The sequence below is a fragment of the Melanotaenia boesemani genome, chromosome 20 (assembly GCF_017639745.1).
Source record: "Melanotaenia boesemani isolate fMelBoe1 chromosome 20, fMelBoe1.pri, whole genome shotgun sequence".
Classification (NCBI taxonomy): Eukaryota; Metazoa; Chordata; class Actinopteri; order Atheriniformes; family Melanotaeniidae; genus Melanotaenia; species Melanotaenia boesemani.
Genome location: NC_055701.1, coordinates 21,901,980 through 21,915,808, shown reverse-complemented (window position 1 = coordinate 21,915,808; position 13,829 = coordinate 21,901,980). Strand labels below are relative to the sequence as shown.

At 41.5% G+C, this 13,829-nt stretch overlaps 1 protein-coding gene across 1 annotated transcript in view; it reads right to left on the bottom strand.

Moving 5' to 3' along the window:
• slc8a3 (solute carrier family 8 member 3) overlaps nt 1-10,957 on the bottom strand; it is a 112,469-nt gene extending 101,512 nt beyond the window's left edge. The window contains exons 1-2 of the mRNA XM_041972806.1: nt 10,523-10,957; nt 1,175-3,041 (exon numbers count right to left, since the gene is read on the bottom strand). Coding sequence (XP_041828740.1) covers nt 1,175-2,955 — 1,781 coding nt within the window. The 5' untranslated portion in view covers nt 2,956-3,041; nt 10,523-10,957. The remainder of the gene's footprint in view (nt 1-1,174; nt 3,042-10,522) is intronic.
• Between the last annotated feature and the right edge of the window lie 2,872 nt (nt 10,958-13,829).

Here is a 13,829-nt window from a genome sequence, read left to right as displayed (position 1 = left end):
CAGATGCAAGCTGTGAAATAAACAAATCCAATTTTCTCAGGAGGTGCAGCTTTATACACATTCTAGTATCTTAAAGAACTGCTTTATATATGTGTGACTAAATATCATGAAGTCATTCAATATTTGGCCCTGATATGCTTTGTAGTGTGGTGCAGTATGTTGCTGCAACACTGCCAAATATGCCCACTCAGTTGTAAGGCTGTGTGTTTTTGTAGAGCGGTACTGTACACAGATGGTATTGCTGACAAGGCTACATAATATATGCAATTTACAAAAGGCATCAATATTACTCATAGAAGCTTGCAACCAAAATTCAAGCTTTTTATTCATGGCTGCCCCAAGAAAGAATCAAACTTCTGTGTCTCATCACTCATCATGGCACCATTCACCTACTAACCTAAAATGCTGCCACTGATTATACAAATCTAAGCCAGACTTGTGACCATTGGTGTCACTCTCTCTTTTATCTTGCTTTGTTTCAGCAGAAGCAAACAAAACACTGAGAATTTTTTAAAAAAAATGGACAAGAACAAAAAGCCAGAGATTGACTAAATAAAGGCAGCAGGGATTGGATAGGCAAGAGGAGGGTTACTTAAGGCCTTCCTGTTTCCATGGTTGTGTGACAAATCCCAGTTGAATTGCTGTTGCGTGAGACACACATGGGATTGCTACCAAGCACTCTGATGACAGCAAAATCTCCTGACAGGAAAACAAGTGGATATATGGTAGAAAGCACACTCAGATGAGAGAGTATGCTGTCTAACCAAGAAAAGAAGCATTCAAAGTTCACAGTGATGACTGCAAATAGCACATGAATAGTTTACTAAAGCATGCTCTAAATTAAATGATGTCAAGAGAAGAAGACAGAATCTCTGCATCAAAAGCAAATGCTGAATGAGACAAGCTTCTGGCAGACTAGTGAAGAGCTTTGAAGCTCATATATGTATGTACTGCAGCTATTTTGTGACAGATTTACCACCATCAAACTGCAACTCAAAAATGAAAACTAAATCAATGAATGCAAAACCTCACTCAAAGAAAATCATTTACTTGTAACCCAACATGCACTTCATTTCCAGTTTTGTAAATTTAATCAATTAGAAACTGCTATGCCAACAACACATTAATATAAACCCACTGCTCGATAACCATAAGAAAAAAGGAACAGCCTTACCAGGTCTCATCATTTTTGAACTCAAGTTCTCCATAGGTGTCTTCAAAGTCCTCCCCTCCTCCTTTGGCAAGTCCCTCCAAGGTGCGATAAGGCACAATGACAGTCCCCCTTGCTCCAGAAGTCCTCAAAACTTTTATCTCCATAATACCAATACTCTCACTGACATGGACTGAGCCGCTCTCAAAAGTGAAGATCCCAGAATGATCGTCATCCAGAATAGTTACAGTGGCCACAGTGGGGAATCCTAACATGGCCTTTGGGTAAGGGAGGCTATTCGGAGACAACACCTCATCCTCAGTCTCCAAGACACGCAAATTATTGAGACGCACAAAGAAGTGCTCGTCCTCTTCAAAGATGTCGTCATCTATGATGCCAATACTTATTTCTTTGATCATCTCTCCTGGTTTGAACACCACTGTGCCCTCTGTGAACTCATAGTCGGCTCCAGCATTAGCTGAGCCGTCCTCCGTCTTATAATCCACGTAGATCGTCTTGTTGATGTCACCACCCTTTCTAGTGATGGTCAGGATGGCTGCACCACAGTTCTCGAGGCACTGATAGGCAGCAGGTTCAAAAGCAATCCTAGACACATACTCTTCTGGCTCCTCCACATGGACCTCCTGCACACTGGCACTCTTCTTTGCTTGTTCTGCAACATGTTTCTTCAGAATATTCCCGGCGCCTGTCATCATACGTGTAGCTTGGATACGGTAGAAGGCACGGCTCTTTTGCTGGTGTGAGAGAGCATAATAGTTGGCCATTTCAACCAGCTGATCCAACTCTTTTTCTGGATGCTTCTGCTTCAGATCTTTTAAGATGCGAATCATATCACGTCGGGACTCGTCTACCTCTTTGCTCTCAATCAAACCTATCAGATTGCTGGCGGCACTTCCATCCATAAAGTGAGAGTTGACCATCTTGCCGTCCATCTCAATCCCCTTGGAACGTTCAGTCTCCGTCTCAATAATGACACCCCTGTGTTTGTCGGTACGATACTTCTTGTGCATGAACTTGTAGAAGAGCAGCCGTCTGTCTGCTACCCAGGCAAGAATTACGCATATGGGGAAGAAGGACAGTGTGACTAGGCCTTCCCACACCTGGACTACATTGGGAGAAAACACAGCCAGGATCATGTAGAGCCAGATGTAAGCAAAAATACTCCAACCTGCAGTCACAAAGAACACCCTGAGGTGCTTAACCTTGCGTACCTCTCCTTGGGGGATGACAGACACACAAAGGCCAATGATGACAAACATATTGAAGGCTGCACTGCCTACAATCGTGGAGGGCCCGAGCTCACCAGATTTGAATTCATGTCCACAAACCTCAATCACAGAGAGCAGAATTTCAGGGGCAGATGAGCCCAAGGCCATGAGGGTGAGGTTGGACACTGTTTCATTCCACACCCGGATTGTGGTGGTGGTCGTTTCCCCATTGGGCCTCTTGATGACAATTTCCCTCTCCTGGGAAGTGATTACCTCAATGGCTGCCATGAAGCGGTCAGCAATGATGGACACCCCGAGAAACATGTAGATCAGGGCTACAAAATAAACAATGACCCGAGCGATCTTGTCACCCATGGAGGGGTCCTCGGGATACCAGATGGGGAGGATGATCCCTTTTTGGCACTTTGAGGTCCCCTTGCAGGTGGCATTGCTGGGGCTGAGCGTCGGACTTGGATCAGACCGGGCCTCAGAACAAAGAAAGGCTACAGCCACAGAAACCAGCCCCAACCAGAGGCAGGCCGATGACCCTGGTTTTACAGGCCTTGAACCCTCCATGCACCCTCCTTCGTCTCAAGGGTCCTTACCACACTAACAGTCCCTCTGGGATCCAGCACTGGGCTGTGCTTTTCTTCACCCACCACCTAAACACATCAGAAAGAAACATAGTGTATATGTTATATTGGATCTTTTTTTAATATTATTAAAGCAGTTGCATCATGTTGCATTTATTTATTAACATAATATTTCAGTGAAGAATTTAATGACATCCTGGTGTTTCCCCTGTGCCTTAAATCTCAAGTTTGAGGCATGGTTTTAATACTAATGTGTAAGACTGTGTGTTTGAATGGGGAGAAACACACTGTCTGAAGTATGAAAAGAATTTTTCTATTGTTATATGAGTGCAAGAATTTAAATTATCCAACAATCCCTCTGTACGTCTTCAGTGAGTCTCTGTTTCATGAGTATTTTCATGAGACCTTTATGTTTTATCTATGATATGTGAGCTGGGAAACACTTTCCATGCTGCTGAGGAATTCAGGAGAATTTTACATCTGGAAACCACACTATGAGAAAGATAACATCAGATTAATGAAACCATATTTTCAGTCATAGAGTTTATTTTCAGTTCAGATGTGAAAACGTGCACCCAATAATGTGAAATTGAGCATGATTGTTTGAAATCTCAGGGGTAATACACAGCCTGCAACCAAACTGCTCGCTCAGCAAACGTGCAGTGTTGCCAAACTAAGCAGTGTCCAAAATGTCGCATTGCAAAAAACAGCAGAGAAGAGGCAGGAGACCATCAAGAAACAAAATGGAACAAAGGCAATGGATGTCCAATCCAAATAAATTATATAATGAGCCCTAAATACACACTTAACACTTCTGCAGGAGAGAGGAGCTAACAGTTACAATACAGACAATATTAAAATTAATAAAAGCTAAAGTTAAATTGAAGCCCCTCTTGAGCTCTTATGGATGGGACTTTCCTTTTCTGTTGCAGCCCAAAGCTTTGGCCAGAGGTGGAGAAAGCATGATGAATAACGGACCACCCCAACGTATCACACAGCATTAACACAGAGGATTTATTCTAAAGGCTCGTGCCTCAGTGGTGTCTGATTATTTAGTGGTTTCAGAGGTTGGTAGGGACCTTTGTGCGGTCTCAACAATGTCTTTGAACCTCTGGGTTTGCTGGTGGTTAAATCTAAATTGTAATAGTTTCTTCTGAGAGACAAAGACCATGTAAGTCAGTCACTGTGTCCTGAGTTCAGTTGGCGATTACAGATTTTTTTTTATTGGTTTAACAATTGCTCCTCCCTTTGATTTTGTTAAGCTAAATCAGCTCCATCTTGTTCCACGTTTTGTACCTGAGTGTATTCCTATGTTATGAATCCTGACTAAAGACTTACCTCTGGGGCTGCCTGCACAACCATGTATACACGGTGTACTCTTAATAGGCAATAAAAGTATTCATTAAATAGCTTATGTTAGACTCCAATTTATTACTAACTTATTTGGAGTACCTCTTAATACTATTTCTAGAAAGATAGATGCTTAAAATATTCAACCAAATTCTTCAAAATGAAGAAATCTGTGGTACTCACGCCAATTTAAATGCCTTGATATTGTTTATAGGACCTTAGCTGTGTCAATATAGTTTGCAATAAACTGGCAAAGTTACACTGCCTTATGTACAGGCAGTGGCAAAAATAATTAATCAATTCTGGGATAAATTATCACTAAGATTTTAAATTTAATGGTTCACAGGTACAAATAATCGCATCACTGGCAGTATCATTGTGTCTTGTACACAATAATAACTTCAATAATGTTCAAAGACTCTTTAAAAGGGTTTTATTTGGACTGATGAAATTTAAAATGCAAAGGGAATGTTTAAAAAAAAAGAAAAGAAAAGATGACTTTAGGGCAGTACACTGATCTGGAGGAGAGAAAATGGGATGACAGCAAGCAGCAGCACAAGCTGCAGACAAGGAACTTGAATTTAACTGAATCAGCAGAGCCATTTCTGTGGACTGCAGCCAGCTATTTAATCCCTGTGAGAACCAGCAGCTAGAGCACAAACAAAAACAACGGGAAAATAATTGAGAGGGAAAGTTGTTACTTAATGAGAGAAAAGTTTTATTTGAAATAAATAAAACAATTCTGGAATATTTTAGGGCTTTAAAATTCTAACACAGTAACACAGTAAATGAGAGTAAACTTTTAAGAATGTAAGAACAATTAGTGCATCCCATGCTATGGCAATAAAGAGGTAAAAGTGCCTGCAGGTATGAATAAGTCATTGAAGGCAGCATGAGGCTGAGGGAAGTGCCTCTTCCTGTTTTAGAATCAGAGCAGCACTGCTGACCTGCCAGCTTCTCCTCATCTTTTTTATTGCATGGTGGCCAGTCGGGGTGGATGTGCACCAACTGCAATGAGGCATCCAGGATTTAAAGCCCAGCCCAGGGACAGCCTCTCAATATGTTACTACCGTAGGATGGGAATGATGTTATTTGATTGCCAGGCGACACAGGAGGAGCAGTAAAATAAATCTGAAATGTCAAATCAAAATCAACTCTTCTTTTCTTTCCCCTTAACAAAAACAATGTCCATGTGATGATCAGAAGCATGTGAAAACAAGAGCAACAGGAAGTCACTGGTCATTCCTGCATGTGACATATGATATTTTTCTCATTTTTCTTCCTGCAGCATTTATGCAGCCAGTGAGAGACTTGCATATCTTCTGTGTGTTGCATAGTGCATAAGGGGAGCAACAGAAAGCAGTAAAATGTGTTCAGTCAGCCTGGATAAACAGACATGAACAAAAGTGGCACACAAGCCAAATACCCAAGAATCCAAGCACAAACTACCAAAGTGACAGAGATGTTTTTAAGATGTAAGACCATACAACAGTACTACACTGAGGCAGTCAGTTTCTTGGTAATTACCTCTTGTCTTGACCTATTAGATCTCGAAATTTCATCTTCTAACCGTAACACAGTTATTCTAAGAACAGCACAAAAGATCAGACACATTACAGGTACTATTTGATTTATCATTTTACAAAAAATGTACTCCTTGCTTGTGTATGAATGAAAAAAAGTCCTCACTATTCAGGTTTCAAGTAACTGATTGATAGAGAAAATCATTTAACAGACACAAATAATCTTTAGGTAGCAATATAGTTTATCGCAGTAATTACATTAAGTACTCAGGCCCCTTCAGGTGTATGACCTCACAAGGATTTTGTATTTGAAAATTGATTTTCTATCCCCACACAAATTGCATTCGGGTGCTGTGAGACAGAGGAGAGTAAACCGTCCCATTTCTCAGCATGCATCACTGTTACGACAATGACCCTTAAATTAGAAGCTCCATGAACCAATCTGCATACTAACTGCAGTTTTAAGGGCTGCATTTTGCTTTGCGAATGCAGAGCAGTCTGAGCAAGACTGAACAGCAGCAACCGGAAAATGTGAAAGTTAACAGAAAAACCAAGTTGCCCCACATTGGCACAAGAGCCACTTTGTGCGTGACATTTCTTAATTAGGGGCAACAATCAGCCCGTTCGTTTTCCCAAAGTAAATCCAACACCACCTCATTCAAATAGATGGATGGGGATGCAAACACTTAAACTCAGTTAACACAACTTTTAGCCACTTTTTCCTTCAGACAAGATTCTTTAAGTTGTGTACAGTAAGTTGAAAGTCACAAAAAATGATCTTATTTCTCTGGATTGCACAAGAAGTGAATAACAGAATAGCATGTTTACTTGGAGTGGCGACATAATCCACCCTGTACCAATAAAATTTCAAGTGGAAGTAGAAATATGGGATAAAAGTTCATATTTAAGCATAAACAAGACTGGAATGACTTAAATCCTATTAAGTAGGGTCATCCCGATAATAATACAAATTTAAATGACAGATAATCAATGTACTCAACACATAAAAAAAACAAAAAAAAAACAACTTGATTTTCTAACAGATTTGAGCAGAAAAATATTAAATTTGAAATAATTTATTGAATTCAATTCCCATAAAAGTGGAAAATCGGAAACTAAATTTACTGGGAGTATAAATCGCAAATGTGATCACAAACAATATTACATCTAGTCAAAGGACAGCAATTCAATGCTCGCTAATATCATTCTGACAAGGTACAATTTTGATTTGATTTGATTCAGGTTTGGGTGTATCCACTAAAGTTTCTTAGCATTTATACATTTTGTCCCCATGGAACCAACATTTTTGGGAGCCCAAAAAATGCTATTTTTTAAAAATCCGGTCTCAAAATGAATACATCTTAAAACACCACCGTTTTTTTTCTATGTTTACAGCCCATATGCATCTTTCCTGAACCGATGATGCTATAGTCCAACCTCTTGCTTGACCGTATGTGCAAACAGCTACAACAGTGGTGGATTACAGCATTATGTTCGTGCTGCAGACTAGTGATGTGTGGATTGATACCAAAATATCAATATTACTGATATCAGCGTTTTATGTTCTAGAATCGATTTTCATGTTAGAATATCAATATTTTAATGAGTTGGGATAAAAAAAAAAACGTAGTCTATCACAAACTTGAGTAGAGTGCAAAGTACCTATAATATCAGAATTTTCGCTAAATTATACCCAATTAGCAGGAACTACTTTTTCTTCTGCCTGCCAAAGTCATATGTGAAATGGTACAGCGTAGGGGCGCAGGTGCCTCATGTGGAGCTGAACAGCTGAATAAACGTTTTGTAGCAACACCACAAACCTCCTTAAACATTTAAGAGTTGACCATAACACAGTATATAATTAAATTATGAAGATGAAGAGGAGGAGAGGAGAGGGACAGGTGCTACAAGGGTGAGACACGTCACTCTTGGAGTCCTTTGATGCTGCAGGCAGGTACTAACCACTATTCAGAGGGAAAAAATGTGGCGCTGTGGACCACTGATGCTAAATTTAGGGAAAGTGTTTTTTATCTGTCTGCTAGGTTCGGGTTTGTGTGTTGATGTTTAAACAGGAGTTTCCCTCTTTCTAAAGACTATTGCATCCTGCTTTGTTATGTACAGTATTAAATATGGTTATGAAATAATAAAATGCTGCAATAAACAGCTGTATGAGTTCAGCTTGGAGTGATATGTGTCCCTGAGATCAGCTCACAGCAATTCAACAGGCCTAGATTTAGTGGGTAAGGATGCTGCAGAGGCTGGTGACATTAAATATTCAGTAAACCAGCCAATGTGGGCTTTTAAAAAAATAAAAATATGGATAAAAAAATTTTAATATGATAAAAAAAATAATACTACAAATCCATATCATTTGTTTAGACTGATATTATTTAGCCTAAATATTTTAATATGTAGGTGTTGACAAACATGCAATCATTATGGCAAAGATACAAGATTTCGGTATCAGATCGTTATCGCCGATACTGGCTTTTATTTTACTTGGCATCGGATCAAAAAAAAAAAAACGAGTGGTATCGCACATCACTACTGCAGACGTTGCAAAGTATGATACAGCTTTTACAACAAAATCTACTACCTTTCTGCTTCCACCATCAGAGAGCATCACATGGGTTTCTGCTCATCCTCCAAGTCTTCTTCTCTGTTTTTGCTGTATTTACAGTGCCACTTACAGGCCTGGAACTTATTCTACAGCATCTGCAGCGGTTTTGTGTGGACTCACACATTGGATGTAGCCTCAGAAAACAACCGATTAATGTGAGATGAATTTCACACGCTAATTTCCTGGGGTTATATTTTACTTTAGATCTTGAGTGATGCTCTTCTGTCTGCTTGTGGCTAACTTACAAACTAGTTTTGTTTGAGTTATTAGCTTTGTTTGGAGGTGTGTTGGTGTTAGGAAATAGGTTCAATGATTTAATCTTGGATTAATGTTTTTGACTTGTTTATCACTGAATCAACACATTAATGTAAATCACTGTATTGTTGCAGCATAGAGATTACTATTATCAGAAAACATACTTTCCATTTAAATCCCATCACCACTAAGACACATGAAAAGGACATAATGAAAAAAAGCCAGATAAATCATCATCTGAAGTGACTGTTAGTTGGTTGTAATGTGCTGAAAGATAAAAACAGACCAAGATGGAGCCTTCTGAAAACAGTTTAACAGACCAAAAAAAGCAAGAACTGAACAGGGCAGCATCAAACAGCTGGAATGTCACTATGAACAGAGAAATTACTGTTTCATTTTTGTTGCTTTAAAGGAACAGAAATGGTCCAACGGATAAACCTTCTTTGTTTTATTTGAAAGCAACAGTCATCACTGACAACTAAAGGTGGATGATTCTACTTTTAGTTTAAAAAAGAGTAAACTCTAGATAAGTGTGGCTGCACGATTGTGTGGTGGTTGAAGGTGTTGCTTTACAGCAAGAAGATTCTCATTCTGAACGTCGGCTGTGGCCTCTCTGCCTGGAGTTTGCTTGTTCTCCTTGTGACTTTGTGGGTTTTTCTCTGAGTACTTCAGCTTTCACCTACAATCCAAAACCTGCAGATTAGGTTGCTGATTCAAATGGATGCATTTCTGTGCCAGAACATGAAGGTACAGTTTTGTTACAAGGTGTGCTAGATACTATTAAAGGTAGAGATGATAAGGCTAAAAATGGATCAGTTTTCAAGATCCTATTTCTGCATCTTAGCTTCTTTGGGTGGAGTAATGAATAATAGACTGGATGATTTAGATGTGTGTTTTTGTTTTGGTTTTTTTTTTTTTTCATTTTTTTTTTCTTTTTTTTTTTTATTTCTTTTTTTTAATTGTGAAAACAAGGTTAGCAAGGTTAAGGCAATTTTGGTTATTTGGGTCGGCATTTCTTTTCCCCCTACTTAGTGCATCTCTAGTGACCACGTTACACAGCCTGCAAAGCTACTGACTGATGCAGACAGCATTATGGCTGAGGCAGTTGCTGACAGGAGAGAGCGGCTGCTCTGCCCACAGATCTCTTTTCCCTGTCACTATTTTCGGCAGAGGGTCTTGTTTAAGGCGGTTACTTGAGATCCGCGTAAACATGGACTCAGCAGACACACAGAGAGCCGCAGCTGTTGATGATTAATCATCACGGGGCCGTTTTGCTCCCCTGTACCAATGTCGGTAGCACCTGAGGGGGGAATCCCTTCTGGAGCATTAGACCCGCTATAACTTAGACTATAGGATGCGTGCAAGCCTGCGTTTATTAACTCTAAACGCTGACAGACCATGCAGGAGAATCCCAGATACAGGGTAAAAATAAAGACTAGAGCTTCACGGGTAAAAGTGGAAATCCAGGTGTTCAGCCAATCAGAAGCGGGATGAGTTCGGCAGCCCGTTAACAGCCGGTATTCGTTACTTGTCTTGACAGACGCCAATTTAGACGGTATCGCGAATCCATTTCAGCCCGTTTGCGATGAATCGTATCTGCTTAATGATGGAGCAGGTTAAAGAAGCTTGTGCAAAATGAAGCACTCCGGAGAGACGGACCATATCCAACCATCACGCATCGATATTTGCATCTCGGGATGAATCTAACGTGATGCACGAACTGTCATATCAGAAATCATGTCTGCGCCAGTGTGGTCCCCTGATCTCTGAGTTGACATGGTTTTGTTTTAATTAAAACCTACCTGGATCTGTGTGTCGAGGAGTTAATGTGCAGAGATTGTGAAATCGCTCCTTTCCGCCCCCTTTCTTCTTATTTTGCTGTGTGGATCAGCTTGTCAGGGATCTTAAAAATAGGATATTTTAATTCGAGCGCGCTCCACGGATCAGAATCCCCCAGTAAAGCCGCTGTGCCGTTCTCATCCACGGAGGAGCAGTTCCCCCGGTCTGCTCAATGTCGGCGAGGAAAGGATCAAACCGGCCAGAGGGGTGATCGCCTTTCGTCCTCTCCTGCCTTGGCGCCCTCCTCCCCAGATCCTCCCTGTCTGACGGATGGACCGAATCACAAAGCTGTCAGTAACGAGGGAGGAGGAGGAGGAGGAGTGGGTATTTTAAGATTGGTAGAGATGGATCTTCTTGAGTCTGTCCGCGCGGCTCTCCCTCCTCCTGCAAGCCGTGAATCAGCGCTCTCCTCCTCCTCTCCCCGCCGCTGCAGCGCAGGGAACCGCTGCTGTGGATCCTGTAGGTTTTGGATACTGCTGTCTTCCGCACAGAAATAATACGCTGCAATTAATAGCCTGTTATGCGTCGTTTTCCAGATCTGCGCTCAGCTGTTGGATATAACTACGCTTGTGAAGTTGCCAGGGCTGCCTGAGGTGGACTTTGCGCAGCATCTGACTGGTTCAGAAGTCTGGCTCTGCAGCTGATCGCTCGAAGTTGGGTTTTATCTGGGGATCGTCATCCTCATGTAACTGTTAGTAATATAATTTAAAAACCAGCCCAACCTCTCAGGCGTTAGAGGTGTGAAATGGTTGCGCCTCTCAGCCCTCCGCCCCCTCAAAACCACACTACTGACTCTGTTGGATGGACAAATACGTCACCATCAGCTGAGAGCAGCCTGCAACACAAACCATGAATCTTGACCAGAGAGGACCCATAACAGGCGGGGGAAGGGGGTGCTACAAGCTGGAATAAGGATCTAACTAAGATCCCAGCTTCAAGTTTAACCTCCCAAAAAGTCCAGCTTTACTCTGCTGACCAGACGTGGCTCAAGTGGAGATTGTAAGGAAGACGATCCCTCAGCCTCATAGCCTATTTATTAAGGCTACATCCCCAGAAAACCCCCAATGCGGGAAGCTTTATAGATGCAGAAACCCACTATTCTCATAATCTTTTTATTTATTTAATCTTAATGAGTATAGATGTAGTTATAGACTAATAGCCTGGGAAATTAGTTACCTCATAGGACACAATTACTGGGGTTCTTTTACAGCAATTTAATACAAATGACAACACTGTACAAAAGTGGCAATACAATAAAATAAAAATAAAACCCAAGAAAATACAGCAGTAGGCTATGTCACAGCAGTTCTTTTCAACACAGACACTGGAAGTTACAGGCACCGAGGTTCTTGCTCTTCCTTTACCTTTAAAGGAACATTGCAGTCTCTGCCCTGCACCACAAGCAGGCTCTCTTCTCTCAGAGATCGGTCTCTATTTTACCATAAGGTGGACTCTTAATTAGCACTCCCCGTGTCTCTAGCCAAGTCAGATGTCAAACAGGAAGAAGGCCCAAAATGCCCAGGGCTAAGTGTTGGCAGAAAGATATAATATCCTGTGACACTGCCATCTAATAGCCACATCACAGGATATTAATTTATACTATTTAAAACATATTTAGCATATCTCTATACATGCAAATGTGGCAAGTCGAGTGGGGTGGGATGAATGTGAATAATTGAGACAACGCCATCTGGGGGTGGCAAACCCCCTGAAAAACCTAATATCAAAAGTCAAGGTCCAAATAAAAAATTGCACCAGGGAAGATGGGTTCCCATACAAAAATGACATCTTTATTTTTAACAATTTTATCTTCAAACACAATTTAAAATATCTGACACTCTTGTGTGACCCCATTTGATGGGGTTAGATCATGTGGGGTGCATTCAGCCCTGTAACCAAAAAAAAAAGGGGTTAAACATGCAAAAGATGCTTTACTTAAATCTAAATTAAAAGCAGGCAACCAAAGAAAACTCAAACAATGTTCCACCTGGGTTGCACCCACAATAATGATCAGTCCGTGCTTTACCCCTCACTGGGGCGTAAGAGCAAATTTGTCAGTCACAGAAGTTTGGCTCCACCCGCCGATGCACTGGAGGAGCGGACAGGAAATCAAACGGAGACAAAACAGCAGGGTATCCACACATAAATAGCTTGGGATGCGCTAATCCCTGTATCTAGAAGATAAACACAGACCCGGTTATTACCTGGATAAATGTTCTGTTCTGCCTACAGAACAAATGCCATCTGTCCCGTATAGCTGCACCCCCCTCCCATGGGAAGGGAGAAAGAAAAGGCCAGGAGTACTGTGGCAAGTCTGGATGGACTGCCCTGGCACCAACTTATTTGTCACGCAGTACCCGGCCCAAGTAACACTGCAAGGCATGCAGTGTTTAACACGGCCTGGACAGCCAGTGGACCACAGTGCTGCAGAGAAACAATCAGATTATATTAATGATTTACCACCTGGCTACATTCTTCCCTCCAGTTTGTCAGCATCCTCGATGACTACAGACCTCAACAGGGTGACTCAATGATCTCAGCCAGATGGAATGCTCCTTGGAATGCTTTTCCAAATAGAACTATACCCAAGCCTGTTAAACTTGTGACACCCTATCGTTGCTAACTGCTACTGCATTAGAGAGCTGATTTCAGCAAATTAAATGGACTTGAATGACACCCTTCAGTTGTTCGCTTACTCTTCCGGATGACAGGAATTGGCTGAGAACACTTTTCAGCCTCTGCACTTGGACTGTGCCTTGGCTCCGGTCTATCTCTATCTATATCAGGTAAGTCACTACAGTATAGCTTCAGAATACATCCCTTCTCCAAGATCTGTATCCACCTCAATGGTCACACTAGTGGGATGTAATGCAGGTTCATCGGGTTGTGATGACACTAGAAACCCTGACTCATCTGAAGGTGTAGGTTTATGAGGCACATTCACATCAGGAATAGGATGGACTTCCTCGACAATTAGATACTCAGGTTCAAGGGGCTCTGGCACCCACTCAGCTGCCAGTTGGTTGTTTTTCTGCAGCCCACTTTTAGTGTTGGGTTGTAGAGCTGGAGCTGCACAAAAGCAACTCTAACCTGTGAACCCTATTAGAGGGGCCTCCTTTGACAGGTTCTACAGTGTGAGTAGTACCTTGAATGTCCACTACATTATAAACAGTTGAACCCCAAGCGGATTTTGTTTCTCCCCATGGGTCGCTGACGCAAGAACACTAATTTGCCAGTGTTGACTGGAGGACAGTGGGTTTTCCCACTAGA